General features: G+C 45.5%; 1 protein-coding gene across 4 annotated transcripts in view; it reads right to left on the bottom strand.

Moving 5' to 3' along the window:
- Positions 1-3,936: 3,936 nt before the first annotated feature.
- SPOP (speckle type BTB/POZ protein) overlaps positions 3,937-19,576 on the bottom strand; it is a 75,205-nt gene continuing 59,565 nt past the window's right edge. For all 4 annotated transcript variants that reach the window (XM_037033598.1, XM_037033601.1, XM_037033599.1 and 1 more), the window contains 5 exons: positions 16,297-16,474; positions 10,706-10,761; positions 9,900-10,022; positions 6,386-6,528; positions 3,937-4,934 (listed from right to left, as the gene is read on the bottom strand). In XM_037033598.1, the coding sequence (XP_036889493.1) occupies positions 4,790-4,934; positions 6,386-6,528; positions 9,900-10,022; positions 10,706-10,761; positions 16,297-16,474 (645 nt within the window). In that variant the 3' untranslated portion in view covers positions 3,937-4,789. The remainder of the gene's footprint in view (positions 4,935-6,385; positions 6,529-9,899; positions 10,023-10,705; positions 10,762-16,296; positions 16,475-19,576) is intronic.

Raw genomic sequence — 19,576 nt, 5'->3', positions numbered from 1 at the left:
CTTCCAGACAAAAATAAACGTGTTGACTAAAATGGAGACATTCCCTTCCTCTCTCCCCGCCAAACTCCTGGAGTGAGTAGCTCACACTCAATCTGCGTGCTTACCTTCTCCTCGGTCTTGGCTGCTGCCTCCATCACTTGACAGAAACTGCTCTAAGGTACCACTAACCTCCTTTTGCGTAAACTCAGTACCTCTTCAGCCCTGAAGCTCATTCCCCTGCCTCCTTCACTAGACTGAACCAGAAGAACAGAAACCCCACCCTCCGCTTCAACCCTAGCCTCACATAACGTCCGGTGCCATCCAGTGCTTGGCTGTCGCCTGTTGGGTCAGTGGCCTGAGTTTTCATTTCTGTGACCTTGAGTATGTCATATCGGTTTTATGGATGTGTTTTCTCAGACATGAAAGGAAGATGAACTATGTGAGGATGGCCCTTTCTTCTCTTCAGTTTGTCCACAGCTCACCTTCAAGGGGCTTGAGGGGGCAGAGACTCCTCCCCCCTTCAACTGTGCAGTAAAAGCAGATATGTCCTCTTTACCACCGGGCAAACTCTTGGATTTTCGCTCTTTGTTCCTTGGACCTATGCCCCAAAACTATTCCTTTGCCTTCTGTTGCTCCTTGGCCCGGAGCCAGGTTGAGTGACCTTGAGGAAGGTACGTTATCACCTTCCCAAGCGCTGCAGCTGGGACGGATGGGAGCTGCAGGAGACAAGCCAGCAAGTGTTCAAAGTCCTGCAAGATCTGGAAACTGCGGGCTGGTGCTGCATTCCCACACCTGGGTTAGCTCTATTTTATCTCCATGTTTTCTCCCTCGGGTTGATCCCCTTCGACTCGTTCATCATTTCTGTTGCTTGTACTGAATTCCCTCAAGTCTAAACTTTTTTTCCTTCAGAGATGCAGAAATCTGAACCAAATGGTATTCCACATGCCAGCTTCCGCTCTAACATTACAAGGTTTCTAGGGGGAAGGGCACAGGGGGTTGATCACCTTGCCAACAGTTTAGTGGCACGAAGACCTATCGGTCAACGATATTCAAGTTTCCGCTCTCATCTGGAGGTCAAAGCTTCTGGTTCTCCCAGCTCATTATCCCAAATGCTGATCGCCCTACATTCACTTTCTTGCTCACTGTCTCCGCCAGGTGCCCACCTCGTGGGTCAAGGGTCCCAACGTGGTGCAGTCACCTCTAAGATTAAAAGGGGAAAAACACATCCGCCTTGCGCACACACGCACATGAAGAGCAGTCCAGCGGTCCTCCCCTGAATGTGAGATTAGTCAGCTGTTAGAAATGAATCTAAACGACGTCGGTCAGAGTTCAGTGAAAAGTCATGAGATAAAGCAAAGCACTGGGCCCAGGCTGATTAAAGAGATAATTAGTTGTGGGAGATAAGATTGGGCTCCAGCCAAGGGTTTGTTTCTGACAAAGATAAACCAAAGGATCCAACACAGTATGTTGGGAGAATTTAGTTGTTCTTTTACAGGAAATGAGGAGCCAGAACAAAGCACCAGTCGGTTTCAAAGTGTGACCCAACTCCCCCGTTTGTGGTGCTGCGTGCACGCAGCTGCTGCTTCTCATCTGCACGGGGCTCGCGCAACACGGAGAAGCCATGATAGGTTTAAACCAAATTCATAAATAAACGTGCAGAGTGGTGGTCAAGGCAGAGATCTTTTTGGCTTAATAAAAGATCTTAATGTCTCTAGCTGGAATTTTTTTAAAAAGAGGAATCTCTTTAAGGCCCAAAAGGCCAGCTGACTTAGCAGTGAAAAAGAAAAGGCATCTCTCACCTAAAAAGTTAAAACCCATGAAGGTGGTTGAGATGCCCATTAACAGAGATTTCATCTCCACATGGGGAGTGGGGACAAGTCTCCATGGATGGCTCACTGTTCCCACGTCCAGACAGAGGGGGCTGACAACAGGGGGAGGGGAGCAGGGCAGTGACACCAGATACTCAATTTGGACCTGATACAGCAACCCCAAAGGCTCTCTGAAACTCCTTGCCTGAAATATTGTTTCGATAAATAAGCCATCTCCCCACGGAACTGAAACCTCCAACTGTTCTACTGGCACGGCCACCTCGGCAGCGAGAGCACACGCCCCAGATTGCGGAGTTAGCGTGAATTAAATTTCAGATGTGGGGGAGCTGAGGGAGGGGGTGGTGGCAGTGGGAGGTTTACGAACAGTATGCTGGGGCTCTGATGTTGTCACAACCAGATGGCGTCGACTGTAGCATTTAAACACAAACAAACACGTCCAGAAATAATGTAATAACGACAGGAGAAGCACGGAGCAGCTTCACCTGTACCTGAAACCCTAATGGCTTTGTGCCCACAGTAAAGCCCACATTAGAAATTCCATAAATAATGGGAAATCCCAGCAGAGACCTCCATCCTGCCAGAAGCTCAGTGCCGGGATTGCTGCCCTCCTGAGGACATATTCTCCGAACCCCAGCCCCAAACCCGCAGCTTTCTGTGAATGAAGAAGAAAGCAAATTTGAAGTCTGGTTTGTCCTCCGGGAAGCGCTGAAGAGCAAGCAAGCAAAGGCATCCTTCCAGAGCTCCGCTCCTGCTAGTCCCCCAGAAAGGATGCCTTGCCTCCCACTTCGCACCTAAACATTTCACAAGAGAAACTTGCTCTGTTGCTGACAATCTTTTCAGGGTTCTGCATGAGAAGGACTGTCACTCAACAGTTCTGTGATCTCAGGCAAGTCCCCTGACTGCCCTCATCCATAAAATGGGAAGATATTTATCACTCGTCCTACCAAACTCAAGTTGTTGGGAAGCTCACGTGAGACACTGGGCAGGGTTTGCTGAAAACAGAACTGCGGAGCAAACGCAGTCGCCCTGGAGACCAGGTGGTAGGGAGCCTGTGCCCGCACGACCCCTGGAGTAGGTGCTGACCTTCAGGCCGAGGCCAAGGAGGCACAGGGGCAGCAGCCGGAGCCGGAGAACTGGGCACTTCTTCACGTAGGTGACACTTAGGAGGAAACCGAAGGAAACCAAACAGTGCAATGGAGTGGTTGGCTTCCAATAAACAGATTCTGTCTTTGATTATACGCATAATAAGTATTTATTCCATTGCAGGGGCGGCCAGATAAATGAAAACTGAAATACCTACAAAGGCTACAGTCCCTGAAAGGAAATGGAAGGTGAAACAAGTCGAGATGCCATCTAAGGCCAACTAAGACATATCTTGGCCAGGTGGCCAGTGCGTTCTCCAGGGTCCCCCTCCATCCCGTCCCCACTGCTGTGTGAAAGGCAGAGGGGGCCCAGGGCATTCTCTTGAGCTCACTGGGGGATTCAGACACCACCTTTCTGAAGACACATTGAGTCAGTGACAGACCCCGTCAGAGATGATAACGTCCCTTTATTTAATCTCCATACCCACGTCCCCATGATGTTTTATACTTCACTGGGAAGGAAGGCCTTAAAGCATGTCGGGGCCGGAGGGCCCACTCTCACTGCTTGCCCCGGCAGAGGCGGGAGCCTGACCCCAGCAGAACGTGGGCTGCGATGTCTCAGGAGGGCAAGAGACTGGCAGCTGCCAGCTCGCCAAGGGAGTGCGGGCTCAGGGAGATGCAGTAAGTCCCCACCCCTCGGATGTTTCAAACCGAATCTCTGCCGGCTGAAGGACTGACTGAGACCCTCGAAACCCCTTAAAGAGCTCAGACCCAAAGGACAACTCAGACGGGTGAAACAAAAGACCAGAGATACCACACAGTACAAAATAGTCATTATTTATATTTTCAAAAAGAAAAAAAATGAACATTTGGAACTTCTCCCCTGCAGGAAGAGGGGTGCCTGGAAGGGGCAGACTGGCTCCTGCGCAGGCGCAGGACAAACAAACGGCTGAGCACTCGGGGCTGGGGTTTTTCACACAGCATTAATAATAAAATTTCCTTTTCTCTTTTTTGTTCTGTGTTTTTTCCTCTTTTTTTAAGAAAAGGGGGTGGGGGAGGAACAAGAAATAAAATCAGAGAAAAATGCCAAAAAACATTTTCCACAATATCTAAAAACAGAGAACCATAGTTCTTGTCAAGACAGTATGAATTCCGGGTGAATTTTTTTTTCCAGTTTTCAACACTAATAAAGGTTTTCTGCAAAAGCCACCACATCAGAACACTCATCTTCCAGATCAAATGACCTCCTCCTTTGCCTTCACTCGTCACTTCTCATAAAGGGACAAAAGGGCAGGTCCTGTTCTTGCAAACAGTAAGTGCTAACGACCAGAGAGCGCTTCGTGGCATGGTGAGGGGTTTTCACAAACATCCCCATTTTAGCACAGCTGGATGGACCGAAACGTCTCTCAATATAAATAGTACTGGAATCCGCAAACTGATTTTTGAGAAATTCTGCAAAAATCCTTTTTTCTTGCCTTTTCTTTCCCCTTGTCTTAAAACTAAACGTCCTTCTTTCTTTTTCCTTTTTGCTCCAGGCACCTGAGGATCTGCTCTGCTGGGTCAGAGGCAGACAGGTTTCTCCAAGTCCCGCACCGCCAGGATGTCCTCAGGGCCAGCGCCTAACCCGGATCCCCGCAGGATCGCACTCGGCCAGGCCAAAGGGAACACAGTGACACAGCGACAGGGTTTCATTAGGTCGAACAGCCCCGAGTCCCTGGCCCTTCCCTCCCCCCATTTCCCCAAGTTTATTTAGTGCTGCTTTAAAAGTCTGGGGCCACAGTGCAGTCTCCCCACAGCAGAGTAAAAGCTCCACGGACTGCGCTGTCTACCTGGTGGTCAGTGGCAGCAACAGTGGCTGCTGCTTCTGGAAAATAAATGGAGTCTTACAACAGCAGGATCTTAGGACTGCTTCAGGCGCTTGCGTGGGGGTCCCAGAAAGGGGCACTGTGCTGAAGCCAGAGAGCGGTATGCCTCAGCCACCAAATGGGGATGTGACACCACCATGGACTTCCACCCGGAGGTCTCCAAGACATCCGAAGCATGACTAGGAGAGATGTGGAGAGGTGGGTTACCAAAGGAGTGAGTGAAGAATAACTAAACAGCCACCCAGACAGCCTAATTTCCCAGAGTTTGCAAGAAACACTCAAAAAGAAAAACCTTAATATGCGTAAGAATTTGCTTCTTTAGTGCACAGAATTGACCGGACTGTGGCTGTTGAACTCTGAAAACCAGGACTTTGCGCCACCATATTACCAACTGCAAGGTGAAGTGCTCCTCAGGCTCTTCGCTACACTGTCCATGCTCTTCATGTTGCTAATGAAGGAACAACTCTGAGCTTCCTTCTGGCTTTGCCATTACCAGTGCCCTAACCAGACAGCAGATCAGAGCCCGGGCCTATCTGATTATAAAAAAGGAGGGGATGCTAGCCACACTTCACTGAACGGTTAAATCTACAAAGCACCAAGAACCTCTCCAGCACAGAACGAGCACTCACTAGGACCAACACTTGGTGGCCCCCTTCTCTTTTGCTTCAATTGGTAACTCCTTTAAAATAATCTTATAGCCCTGGCTGGTGTGGCTCAGTGGACTGAGCACTGGCCTGCAGACCGAAAGGTTCCCCCAGGGGCACATGGCTGGGTTGCAGACCAGGATCCTGACTGCGGGTGTGCGAGGGGCAACCAATTCATGGATGCTCCTCTCACACACCAATGTCTCCCTCTCTCTTTCCCTCTACAAGTAAGTAAATAAAATCTTCAAATAATCTTACAGACACACTTAGAGGACTGTGTTTCCTGTTTGGGGCCCTCTCTGTGTTGAATAATGGTCATCATCCACCCGGCAACCTCTTTGACCTGCCTCACTCCAGAATGGTGGTTGAGAGGGCTTGTTAAGGCCTCCTCCTCTTCCTCCTCAGGCTTTCTTCTGCCTTTGCTTCCCAGTGGGCAGGGGAGTAGAACATGCCCCACGGAGAATTATTTCCGAATGTGACATGGCCAGGTCATTTGTCATTTAAGCTTGAGGAACAGATCCACTGGAATGAACATTTCTTTCTCAAAACTGTATTTAACAACCTCATCTACTGATGGTCCCTTCTCTTTCCCTCATCCCACAACGAACCATTAGATGGATTTTACTAACTCATAAAAACACACTTCTGCTCTCTCCGAGATCTACATGCCTTTCATCACCCAGTGCCTGCGAAGGAAAGATGCTACCATTTGGGGCACACAGCTTTTTCTGGCCAGCAAGTTGTCATTCTCATCAACTCTGATCACTATAAGGAAATAAAACTCTCCACTCAGCAATCAAATTAGACCCATGAAAGCAAAACCATCTTCCACACTGCCGAGATAAAGGGAAAGATGAAAATTCTATACTTACTACTAAGAGCTTAATGAAGCTTCTCGCCTATTTTACTCACTAATTCAAAGTCTTTCTCATTTCTCTAGCTATCCCAACTACCCCGAAAGGAGAACTTTGAAGATGCCAACTCACTAGTTGATGAAATCCACTGCCTGAGTTTTCAATTGATCTGCGCTGTGGAGGTCAGCCAAGATGAGAATTTCTGCAGCGTTCTCCACGGAGAGGTTACTGCAGAGGGCATCCTCACACATGACCTTCAAACGCTCCAGGGCATACTGGAAAACACAGGCGCCACGGGTCAGAGCAGGACTCGCTTTGGGCCGAGCGCTACTGAAGTTGTTTTCCGCAGCTGTGCCATTGTGTCCCGGGCACCCCAACGAAGCTGCAGGCTGCGAGAGGGCCACTGCTGCAATTACAAACACAACTGTGCTCTGCAGGCTGAAAAGGAGACAGCTGGAATAACCTGCATGCCTCCCACTCTGGTTCTACAGTTTACCTATGAGAAAAATGGCAATTACGAAGTGGACCCGCATTCCCAAGGGTGCCCTGTCCCAGCTGTGATTAAAGTGTTTCTACCCTTACAAGGAAGCACTACTCTGCTTCAAGTCACCAGGGACATTCCATTTTAAATTTCTGCAATCTTTCTGGTTAGGGCCAGACTAGAGTGGAGCACAGTCCCGTTTACTTAAGCACTGTCACTAGCCCGGCAGAGCCTCCCAACGGGACTGCCAGGCTGTGGAGAGGAGCCCTGCGGTGACATTCACCAGCACCTCTGCCACCAGCTGTTCCTGAATAAGGGTCAACCGAGGCCACCTTTTAAACAGAGAAGGATAAATGGAGTCCTATTTTACTGGGGTTGAGGTTAAGATTCTCAGGGTAAAAGAACAAAGCAACAAAGACCCCGGATCCAGTTTCAGTCTGAACACTTCCTATCTTCCAAGTAAAGGGTACAAGGCTCTGGAAATGAAAGTCTGGGTTAATCCTGGGCACATCTGATTTAGTTGACTTGTTTTGATGCAACTGTACTCCCTGCTCTCAAATATGAGATTCTGAACTTACTAAGGAACTTCAGGGATAGAAGGAGGAAGGGATAAAAGAAGGTGCAAAATAAAAAGTCGTTAATCAGGTCACAGGAAAGGGGTTTGATTGAGGGCATCCAGTCTCCATACTGGTCCCATCTAGGGGGCCCAGAACTCAGTGATGCAGCACTCCTCTGGGCTGAGTCACGGCCATCAAACCGGGACAGCTTTATCCTCATCACTCCTGGGTAAGGAGGCCTATCGGCTGGTGCTGTGACCTCCTGCAGCAAAAAGAGAGTTTTATTGGTTTTGGTGCAGCTTTAATTTTTTACATTTGAGTAACTGGAAAACAGTTTCCATGGAAAACAGGAGCGACACTAGACAAGCAAGAAATTAGGTTTTTGTTTTAAGGGCTGGAAAGGGTTGAGTAAATGTTCAGTTTTACACTGTGCTGCAAAGAATATTCTTCTTGCCCTTTCTCAATTCACTCTTTTAAAAGGACTTTGACTGTGAATACCTCTGATCCCTACTGTACAATTAGACCAAAGTAGCCACTCTTGACCCTTGGGAGACAAAGATTTTTTTTCTTAATTATGCTTCTGAAAAACCTGCCTAATAGCAGTACTTACCCGAGAGATTGCAACTGTGTCTCCCAGGCCTGGCCAGTGCGTTTTGTTTTGTTTTTGGTCTAATTACACATGTTCCCAGGAGCCTGGAAGAGCTCAGAAACTGTTTCGGCCTGGAGGGTAAATGCTAGGTGTTTAGATCCCTCCACGACAGATTTCTTATTCTGTTTTCCTGAAGCTCACAAGGAGGTATAAAGGTAAAAATGTTTCAAATAAGCTTGGAGCAAAGAGTATCTAAGGGGAAAGTTTGAAAACACACCCTTCAGTTACTTCTCATTCATAAATTTATGGAAAGCACTGCTGTGATTCACCCGCTTTATCTTTTAAAATCCCAAGTTCACTCACTGCACTGAAAATTCCAACCCCAGAGTGTCAGTTCAGGCTGATCCTCCTGCTCTGAGCACCCACAGCGGGCTCCCAGTAGGTGCTCCGGCTGAGGAGCAGGGACTTAAACCCAGGGCCATGCACTGTCTAACCGTGGCTCCGAGAGGTTACAACTCAGCCTCAGTGTTTTTGCACCCGACCTTAGCCAAAGGCCGAGAGCTCACTGTGTCTATTTCCTTATTGTCTGCACTGGAAGCAAGTTTCCTCTGGTCAGAACTGAGCCAAACTGCAAGGGCGTGGGATGTCCGCACTGCTTAGCTGTGCTGATCAAGTCTTGAAAGGTGGAGGGTACGGTTATTATCCAGTCCTTTTCATGTGCAGCACTGACTGGGTTTACATGCCTTATCCTCTACAAGCACTCCAAAAAGCAGATCAATAAAGATAAAACACCCACTGTAAACAAACAAAGGTACTGTCTTCTGTCCTCAGGGATACAAAGGGAGGTGAAAGGAGACTACTCCCATGAGCAGGCCCTGAAAGCCCCACGCCCTACGTCAGAGCCAGCTTTGCCCTCAGAGGGGTGCTGCGGCCTCGAGGCAGGAATGGGAGGCACTTCCGGCAGAGAACCACCTCTTCTCTCACAGGGTCTCCTGGTCAGGTTTAAGCCCCCTGACACGCTTGCCTCGGCTCCCCTTCCCAATACAAGAGAAGCTTCCACAGGGTAAACGGTAATCACACACACACACCCATCATGTTTCCTTCGACCACAGGGCCACAGAGGGCAGGTCACTGAGCTCTCGCTGATGTATTTACACAATGAAAGTCGGTTTTCTAAGGTGTGTTTCCGGGAACACGAATCTCAGGGGCGATCCTCGAGGAAAAGAACTCTAGGGTTGACTGAAGTGGGGAAACACTGTCATATTCCCTTCCAGAAAACTCAGGGTCCACCCCACACACCGAAGGTCCTGAGAAACCCTGCACTGAACAGCAGCACACAGACGCCCATGTGACTGGGCTAGACTCAGGACCTCATCAACCATTCCCCCCAAGCTCACTGTGGGAATCACCGGCACGCCGTTTTTAGGTGGTCACTGTATTTCCTTGCTAAGATCAACGTTTTTATTTTCACACCTTATCTCAAATCAAAATGCATCCTACAATCAAAGTATGCGTTTACCGTAGTAGTATCTCTTTTTTCCCAAAGAGCTTTAATCATCTTTTAATTTTGAATATTTCAATAACTACTTAGGGGAGAGTTAAACCACACTGGGTAAGAGATTATTCTCTTATTAAAAGAGTTTAAATAAAAGTTAGTGAACTCAAGAACATTTTATAAATAATAAAGCTAAGTTATAAATTATGACTCCAAACGTGAGTACTACCTGAGTCTTTAGTATCACTACGGTTAAATTCGAGATGGGAAGAGAGGTGCACGGCAAACTCCCTCTTCTTTTCCACAGGCGGGGTGACCGTGTTATTTACCGCTTGAAGCAGGCTACTTTTGAAAATAAAAAGGGTGCTGTTGACAACTGTGCTGTAACATGAGCGTGGACCAGGACTGTCCAGCCAAATACTTATGCTCACCTTATCTACAATGCAGCGTAACAGCCCAGTCGTGACACTCAAGAGGTCACAGAAACTCCCCGTTCTGTGATTATTTTTCTATTCCCGTCTCACCTTGTCAGCAGCTGCCAGCAAATCGTCAGCCATCTTGTCCAGGTTCGGAGCCTTCCCCGTGTAAATGAAGCACATCATTTCCTTGAACACTTCAGGCTCCACATCATTGATTTCGACCCGATTCTGTGTCAGAAAAACCGGAAGTGAGACACATTCTAGCAGAATAAAAATCCCTAAACAACTTTCTTCTTTTTTAAAATGCTCACCCAGGGATATGTTTATTGATTTTAGAGAGAGGGGAAGGGAGGAAGGGAGCGAGGGAGCAGGAGAGAGGGAGAGAAACATGAATGTGGAAGAGAAACACTGATCGGCTTGCGTCCCGGTGGTGTACGGGGCAGGGCTCCCACTGACCAACCGAGCGACCGGCCAAGGCCCAAAACACTTCTAGTTTTCAGCACAGGTGAGGAGAGAATCATTCAAAACCTACTATGAAGGGAAAATTGCTCTTTGTCATAATGGACTGTAACAGCCTTTCTCCATCATAAGTACCGCCTTTATTTTCTCAAATACAACGGCCAGACAACTTTACCTTCCATTTCTGCCTTTCTTTTCCTGAGCAGACACATGTCTGCTACCCCCCTCCCCTCAAATGTCTGGGTGGTCTGTCTGGGAGCGAGTGACTCTGCTCTTCCTAGAATCCTTCTGGACCACCTCTCTGCTCTCAGAAAGCGTCTATTCAGGGAACTTGTACTCCATTTCAGTACCACAGTAAGAAAAAATAATCAGAAAAATAAATCTGCCAGATTGGAAAAATCATCTGAATCTAGTCACCTAGCTAAAAGACACACTTTTATCCTGATACATACCTTTTTGCTCTCCTCCATTTCATGTTCGAACATGGCACTAAATACTGGAGAACGAGCTAGAGAGTGAAAGGCAACAGACAGAGATGTGGTTATCACATTGGAATCTCTTGGTTCCTCTGTTATGTAAGAGATCATTTTCTTGCACTGGTACAGGAAAGGGTTGTAGCCTCAAATTATACCAGAATTATAAAACTACTTTCTTTTTACATTATACCAATAAGTGAATAATTATAATACATAGGGGGAAAATTTGCTACTTCCAAAATAATTTATTAGCTGGATCCCAACCATTCACATTTTAGGGAAATGACTCAAATTACCTATGTTGGATGACAATGGCATCATCTGGGTAGATTTTGGGGTTCGAATGGAAGGTCCCTCAGGGTCTAAGCAGGATGTTCTGCTACCCAGATTTTTGCCTGGAACAATGATACCTACTTCTTCCACTTTCAGAGACCACATACCAAGGAGGTCGAGAACAGGGCTGAATGGCACCGATGGACACGATGACGCGCATGCCTGTTTATGGCAAGTGTTCTGCTCCTTCAAGGCGTGCATTCTCAACAGAGATGATAATAGCCCAAAGGGGCAAAACACATCATAGGTATTATAATCATTTGTGGCCCTTCAAAGCTCAACCCTACCTAACAAAATCTTATTCCTTAGTATTTAATGTCTCTCATTAGGGATAATTTAATTCTTTCCCTTAGGGGTGGGAATAATGAAAAAATAATACACAATTCTAGTCTAATAAATACATAAATAATAAGTAAACTTAATTTTAACCATGAAAGTTAAGGCGGCTAAGAACTCAAATTTTATCATGTTGTCCAATAAATCAGGTATTTGGGTCTGAGGTGAGACTCCCAATCTCCACCTGAGAGAGGAAGGGCAGATGGAGCGTACGGCAGGTCTCTAGCTAACAGGTAATGGAAGTCTGACCGACAGCGTCAGAAAGAACTAATCTTAGACCCGCCATTTTTAAGCACACAATCTTGGGCAAATCACTTAATCCTCTGAGCCTCAATGTTTTCATCTATTTCAAAGCATATTAATTCTCACTGTTCTTATCTCAGAAGGTCTACAGACTAAAAGGTACTAAATAGGCACATCACAGAACATGAAGACTTAAGGCTTGGCGCTTTTAATAAAGAGGGAAGGGTCCAAAGCATGATATTCTAGAGTCCTACAGTGGACAGACAGAAGCTGATGTTATGAGGACAAATAAAGCCACCTGGGAGAATAAGCAGAGTGAACACAGGGCTGATGGGTGAAGAAGAGGAAGGCTCCAGAGTAGAAGTAGCAAGAAACCCGGAGGAAAACTAGAAGAAAGAAGTCAAATAATACACGAACTAAAGAGTCCCTTAAATTTAAGAACTAGCAGGTCATGTAACTTTGGAAAACTGCTTTCACTGCATGAAGGTGAACTGAGGATAAGTGAGAGGAAAGAGGCAGAGACAGTGAATGCACTAACTTAAGAAACTTAGCTCTAAAGTAAAAGAGAAAGAGATGGTGAAGATACTAGTAACAGGTGAAGATACAAGTAAGGCTTCTGAGAAGGCAGTATGGATGGGGCGGGAAACAGAAACAGAAAGTATGTCTGCTGTGAACACCAGGAAGAACATGCCTACCACTGAGAATGCAGGGAAAGTGGGGCAGGTGAGAGGCAAGAGCTAAAGGAAAGGACCTCAATTTTCTCTTGGAAGAAGTAGCAANTAGCTCTAAAGTAAAAGAGAAAGAGATGGTGAAGATACTAGTAACAGGTGAAGATACAAGTAAGGCTTCTGAGAAGGCAGTATGGATGGGGCAGGAAACAGAAACAGAAAGTATAGTCTGCTGTGAACACCAGGAAGAACATGCCTACCACTGAGAATGCAGGGAAAGTGTGGGGCAGGTGAGAGGCAAGAGCTAAAGGAAAGGGCCTCAATTTTCTCTTGGAAGAAGTAGCAAGGTCATCTTTTAGGAGCTGCAGATTAAAGGAGAATGGTAAAGGTTGGAAATACCTATTGTTGAGAAAAAGGGAGCTGGCTAATTATAAAGAGTTCTTGGCAGTGCCAAGGGACTAGCTGAGTATGGAATCATTAACTTAAGAGCTGGACTTTCTTTTTTTAAATGATATTTTATTGATTGTGCTATTAGAGTTGTCCCAATTCTCCCTGCTTGCCCCCTCCACCCAGCCCACCCCACTCCCTCAATCTTCACATCATACCATGTGTATAAACTCTTGGCCACTCCCTTTCCTACACTGTACTTTACACCCCCAGGGCCATTCTGTAACTACCTATGTGAATTTCTTAATCCCCCATCTCTTCACCCATTCCCCACCACCACCCATCTGACAACCATCACAACGCTCTCTGTACCCATGATTGATTCTGTCTCTGTTTTGTTTGCTTAGTTTGTTTTTCAGATTCAATTGTTGATAGATATGTATTTATTGCCACTTTATTGTTAACAGTTTTGATCTTCTTTTAAAGTAAGTCCCTGTAACATTTCATGTAATAATGGTTGGGTGACGATGAACTCCTTTAGTTTTTTCTTCTCTGGGAAGCTCTTTATCTGCCCTTCAATTCTAAATGATAGCTTTGCTAGGTAGAGCAATCTTGACTCTGGGTTTCTGCTTTTTATGACTTTGAATATTTCTTGCTAATACCTTCTAGCCTGCAAAGTTTCTTTTGAGAAATCAGCTGACAGTCTTATGGGTACTCCCCTATAGGTAACTAACTGCTTTTCTCTTGCTGCTTTTAAGATGCTCGCTTGGAGTGGGCCTCTTTGCACCCATCTTGTGTGGGACTCTCTGTGCTTCTGGGACTTACAGGTGTACCTCCTTCACCAAATTAGGGAAGTTTTCTTTCATTATATTTCAAATAGATTTCCAATTTCTTGCTCTTCCTCTTCTCTTTCTGGCACCCCTATGATGCAAATGGAATGCTTGAAGTTGTCCCAGAGGCTGCTTATACTCTCCTCATTTTTTTTTGGATTTTTTTTCCTTCTTATTGTCCTGATTTGTTGTTTTTTAGCTTCCTTAATGTTCCAAATCACTGGTTTGATTTTTTACTTCATCCACTCTACTGCTGTTTCCCTGTAAACTTTTCTTTATTTCAATTAGTGTATCCTTCATTTCTAATTGGATCTTTTTAGTGCCATTGAGGTCCCCACTAAGTTCCTTGAGCATCCTTATAACCAGTGTTTTGAACTCTGTATCTGATACATTGCTTATCTCCATTTCATTTAGTTGTTTTTCTGGAGTTTTGATCTCTTCTTTCATTTGGGCCATGCTTCTTTGTCTCCTCATTTTGGCAGCCTCTCTGTGTTGTGTCTATGTATTAGGTAGAGCTGCTTTGACTCCCTGTCTTGGTAGTGTGGACTAATGTGGTAGGTGCCCTGTAGGGTCCAGTAGCACAACCTTCCCTATCTCCCAAGCTAGGTACTGGAGGTATACCCTTTGTGTGGGCTGAGTACACCTTTCTCTTGTAGTTGAGCCTTGACTGCTGTTGGCAGATCAATGGGAGGGATGTACCCAGGTCATTTAGCTATAAGGACTGGCTGTGACCACTGACCACCACCCTCTGCCCCTTGTGGAGGATCAGCTGTGCAGGGGCAGGGTGGTGGTGCTCTGATGTGGTCTGTAGCTGTCTGCTGGGTGCACAGGCTCTGGGGTTTCCCAGGTAGTGCAGGGCAAGGTCAGCCCCCACCTGTGGTTTGCCCCAGGGCCACCCTTCCTGATCTGTAAAGCAATCTGAGATGGCTGCTACTTGGGCTGGGCTTGGAGATTCCCAGGCAAAGCCAAGCTGTGAATCTAGGCTGGGTGCTGCTAGTGCCAGGCCTGGGACCATTTACCAAGAGTTATAGGGGCTAAGGGCTTACTTGGCTAGCTGTTGCTTGTTTGATAGGACTTAGGAAGTTGTGAAGCATGGGCCAACACCAGTCATTCATATGGAAATGTCATGGTTAACGGTTTGGGTGGGTCCATAAGCTAGGTGGAATAAATCTCAAGTGATCTCAGGGCAGGGAAACAGTTTTAGCCAGGTTGATGGAGTCTCAGATATGGTACCCACCTGCCAGATCTGTGGCTCTGTTGGGGGAGGGCTCAGAAAAGGGACAATGGCACTGGCTGGTGTGGTTCAGGGGATTGAGTGTGGGCCTGTGAACCAAGGGGTTGCTGGTTCGATTCCCAGTCAGGGCACATGCCTGGGTTGTGGGCATGTGATGGGCAATCACACACTGATGTTTGTCTCTATCTCTTTCTCCTTTCCCTCCCCTCTCTCTAGAAAATAAACAACTAACATCTTTAAAACAAAGGGACAATGGCCTTTGCCCATCTTTGTCTCTTGGTGAAAGCTGTCTGTCAGCTACTGCCTTGAAGCTAGACACTTCCATTCCTCCCTGTGCGCCACTGGTGCCTTTCAAGCTGCTACCCCGTGATGGAGCTCAGAGGGAGTGAGTCCATGTGTGGGTTCTTGAAGAGGAAATGCTTGGGACTCCTGTAGTTTTTTCCACCTACTCAATCTCTGCTCATTTTTGCAGCCAGAAGTCATGGGGACTTCTCTTCCTGGCACTGGAACTGTGGGCTGGAGGGCCTGATATGGGGCTAAGACTCCTCGCTCCTGAGATATCCCTCCTGAATTCTTATCTACCACACCGTGGATGTGGGGCCAGCCCTCTCTGCGACTCCACCCCTCCTACCAGTCTGGATGGATGTGGTTTCTTTCAATTCCTTGACTGTCAGACTGCCATTCAACTCAATTTCTGATGGTTCTGAGTGATGACTGTTCTTTATTTTAGTCGAAATTTTGATGTCCTGATGACTTTCTTTAGCAATACATGGTAACATCTAGTTGAGAGAGGTTTTGCCAGATATGTTATTTTAGAATACTGGAGCTGAGGGTCTTGGTAAGAAATCTGTTGCCTGGAGGTTCATGCTGTTTTCTTTTACGTCTTATGGCCTAAAGAGAAGGTTGTGGCTGACTGTTGTGCTTCCATGTGAGATAAAGTCAGTCCTGCCTTATCAGTTCCGCCTCTGTGTCAGTCTTTCTAGTCTTAAAGACATTAAATTAAAAACTTAAATATCCCTAGTGAGAGACATTAAACACTAAGGAGTAAGATTTTTGTTCGGTAGGGTGGAGCTTTGAAGGGCCACAAATGGTAAGAATAAGACCTGGTCCTACATGTCACTGGCAATATTCTCATTCTTCTAATGTTTACATGGAAAAAAGGGCTAAGACTTATTAGATGTGAGTTTAGTCCTGAGTCCAAAATCCTCTGTTACACCCTAAGTCCCTGTCTAGGGACTAATAATACCTGGTATCTTGATCTGCATTTTGACATCTGTTGTTAGATGCAAAGGTATTCAATACATATTGTAATCCACTCCTTGAAAATGGTGGCCTAAGGCCACTACACAGAGGAAAATCAGAAATATCATTTTTATGGAGAGTTGCCTTTTTGGTTATGACAAGTAATGTTGCCACAATTTTAAAATACACTCAGTTGCAATTTTTTCACACTAGTTCAAAAGGCTAAAGTTATTCAGAAGGTCACTGTTTTTCCTGTTTCACCAAAGCAAACGCTCCCCATGAATGGATACTAACCTGCTAAGATAGCTTTGTGAGCCTGGAACTCCTGGCCAGCAACACACAAACAACAGTCTGTGAACCGGGAATTCTCCCACAGTCCTCCTAACTCATCGGCTAGCCGGCACTCGGGGACCTTCACCATGTTCATGGTGTTCTGGCCAGAAATGTTGACGGAATCCTGCACCACACTCACCTGTGAAAGACAGGGGAATACAGTCCAAAGCTTTTGTTACCAGGAATTTTCTTCCCAACAGGAAGAGAGATGACTTTTCCCTCACTGACACAGTACATTTGGACCTAATGTCAGTCATAGTCTCCAGAAACCACCTCCACAAATCAAGGCTCCATCCTGTGGACCAAGCAATCTCTGATCTACCCCAATCATCCTTAGTCTACACCACCTAAGGAAAACGGGGAGAGCGCCCCACAAATCTCCTTCTCCCCCAACTTCTAATACACTCCCCTCCCCTTCCCTGAAAACCTGGGCAGAGCCATCAGAGGAAAATTACGGACAGAAACAAACGTTAAACCTCAAGTATTTACCTTATTCTGCCTTAAATAAAATGTTAAATACAAAGAACTCCTATAGAAACTATCATTTAAATAAAACTCTTTATTTTGTTTAAGATTTTGTTTTATTTTTTTATTTTTAGACAGAGGGGAAGGGAGGGAGAAAGAGAGGGAGAGTAAACATCAATGTGTGGTTGCCTCTCATGCGCCCCCTACTGGAGGCCTGGCTTGCAACCCAGGCATGTGCCCTGACGGAATCAAACCAGCGACCTTTTAGTTCATAGGCCGGCGCTCAATCCACTGAGCCATACCAGCCAGGGCTAAATTAAACTCTTTACAGAGAAAAATCTAGTACATCTAAAAGAACTTCGCTTACTTCACTTAGGTCTGGAACTTGAAAATAAAATGCAGCTTCCACAGGCCTGATAAATAATTGGTACTCCTCACAAATGTTAGTTTAATGAACAGGACTGGGGTTGGAAGATCACTCTGGTATGGTAACTGAGTGAGTATCACACACCATTTATACCCTTACTCCACACCCTTTATACCGTTTGTGACAATGACATACGAGATGGCTGGCTCCAGCTAGACATGCACTTACAGCTTTGGAACAGAATGATGAGAACAGGTTTAAAGAGGGATCCAACTTGCCACCATGGCTGCAGCAGCAGCATGTTTTAACCAGTTGAATTAACAGTTCAGCCTAGATAAAAAAAACCAAGGTAACTTCTAGATGGGTCAGTGAAAGCCAGGTAAGTTTGTTAGCAAACCAAATACAAGGATTTGTAAGTCATATAACATCACAAAATAAATCTCAGAGACCAAACTGAAGACGAGACTCAGCAGATTAGTTGTCTGCCTGACAACACCACCGTGCTTCTACTCCTGCATCGTATCAGGTCGGAAACATTAAACTCAAAGGGGAACTCAGATACCTTGAGACTCAGCTGCCCGCTCTTGCTATTCCTACGAGTTAGAGGAGAAAGGCAGCATAAGAACATCCTACATGACCCAAATTTCTTTTAACCTTCAAGATGGGGAAATCACTCCCTCCAATGTAGTCATAAACCCTGAGGAAAAGTTAATGCCCCATCCATATGCCCCTCAGTCCCTCCTGTGCAGGAGTGCGATACTTACTATCAGGTCAAGAAATGTATTCATTTCTTTAAAATGAGCTGTTATAGTCTTGAGCAATGAAGGAGCCAAGTTAATCAATTATGAATACACTCAGCAGAAGCAGCACATTTATCAGAGCCAGATTATAGCATTATTTTAACAGTCTGAACCCCAGCACAAACTACCACGCAGAGATTCTCTCTTGTCCTATGTAAGATCTCTAATTTGGTTCAGCCATTCTCTCATATTAATACCTTTACTTCTTTGATATAACACCAATAACAAAAGTAGAAATTGTCTGTTTCCAGTTATAGCTTCAAAAATAGCTGATTACATTTTTTTAAGGAAAAGACCAAGTCAATCCAAGCCAACTTCCCCATAGAGAAAGGCAAGAATCTCTTGGGACGACCAATGAAGGGAACGGAGAATGCTTTTGGCACTAAGTCCTAAGCCTGAATTACACCAGGACGACAGGAGCCAAAAGTCATTAACACTTGATGGCAATGTACTAGACTGGGTAAAATGAACTGGCAGGAGAGAAGGTGCATTTCAAACTCTAGTTACCAGTGGACCCTCTGCTGGTTAGATGCATAGTTGGCAGCGAGCGGGGGCCCAAAGCTGTGACTCCTCTCACAGGGACAGTTCCCTTCTCTAGACACAGACAGGGACACAGCAGGAGGGAGAATGTACCTTTGCTGTTGAAGCCAGACTTGTTCTGTAAATATACGGACGCCTGGAGTCTCCAGAGCTCTGAATGTCTGGCACCTCTTACCGACATTAAATACACATAATTAAAAATAAATTTTAAATGGCATTCACAAATGAGTCTTCAGAGCCCAAACTTTTAACTTAGAAAGGGATTGTTTTTCCTCTGCAAATGACGCTGCTAAAATGAAACCATTTTGAGAAAAACTAAAGACTTTTTTAATGCCTATGAAGCTGACTATGGAGACTCATTCAGAATTATAGCTGTGAAGATGACGTGACAGTGACATTTATGTCATCTTACAAATGACTGCATGAAAATGTCTCAGGAAGGCTCTATAACCCTGAATTTCAAGTTGTAAAAGGGCCTCACTTTTAAAGTCACTTCCTTTTCTTAAAGAAAATTTCATAGAAGACTAAAGACTGTGCCAATTCTCACACAATTATCTAAACATAGAAAGTCAAAATATACAGGAACTAGTACAAAGGACACAGGGACAACAACTAAGGGGGGTGGAAATGGGAGGGAGGGAGGGAGCACTGGGGGAGTGGGCTGGGATGGGAGTAAAGGACAGAAAACTACTTGAACAATAATTTTTTTTAAAGTCAAAATAAAACCAATGGAAATATATTTTTTAACTTTGATGTAATTAGAGCAACTGAGGGGGAAAAGATTGCATATCGATTGTTCATAGCAGCAGCACTACTTCTAATCAAAAGACGAGCAACGCTCTCAATGTCCATCACCAGGAGAAGAAATAAACTGTTGCCCACACAACCATTACACAGCCCTAAAAATGAATGAACTACATAGCTGCCTCCACAACACAAATTTCAGAAACATTTGAAAAGAGCAAGTCCTAGATGACCATATACATTCTGATGCCATTTTTATAAAGCCTGAAACCAATCAAATGTACAAATACACTGTTCAGGCATATACATAATAAATAAGCAGATG

This window comes from Sturnira hondurensis, unplaced genomic scaffold, assembly GCF_014824575.4.
Source record: "Sturnira hondurensis isolate 20B ecotype Veracruz unplaced genomic scaffold, ASM1482457v3 Scaffold0021632, whole genome shotgun sequence".
NCBI classification, from domain to species: domain Eukaryota; kingdom Metazoa; phylum Chordata; class Mammalia; order Chiroptera; family Phyllostomidae; genus Sturnira; species Sturnira hondurensis.
The sequence above is the reverse complement of the archived record's forward strand: the minus strand, read 5'-3'. Positions and strand labels throughout refer to the sequence as shown.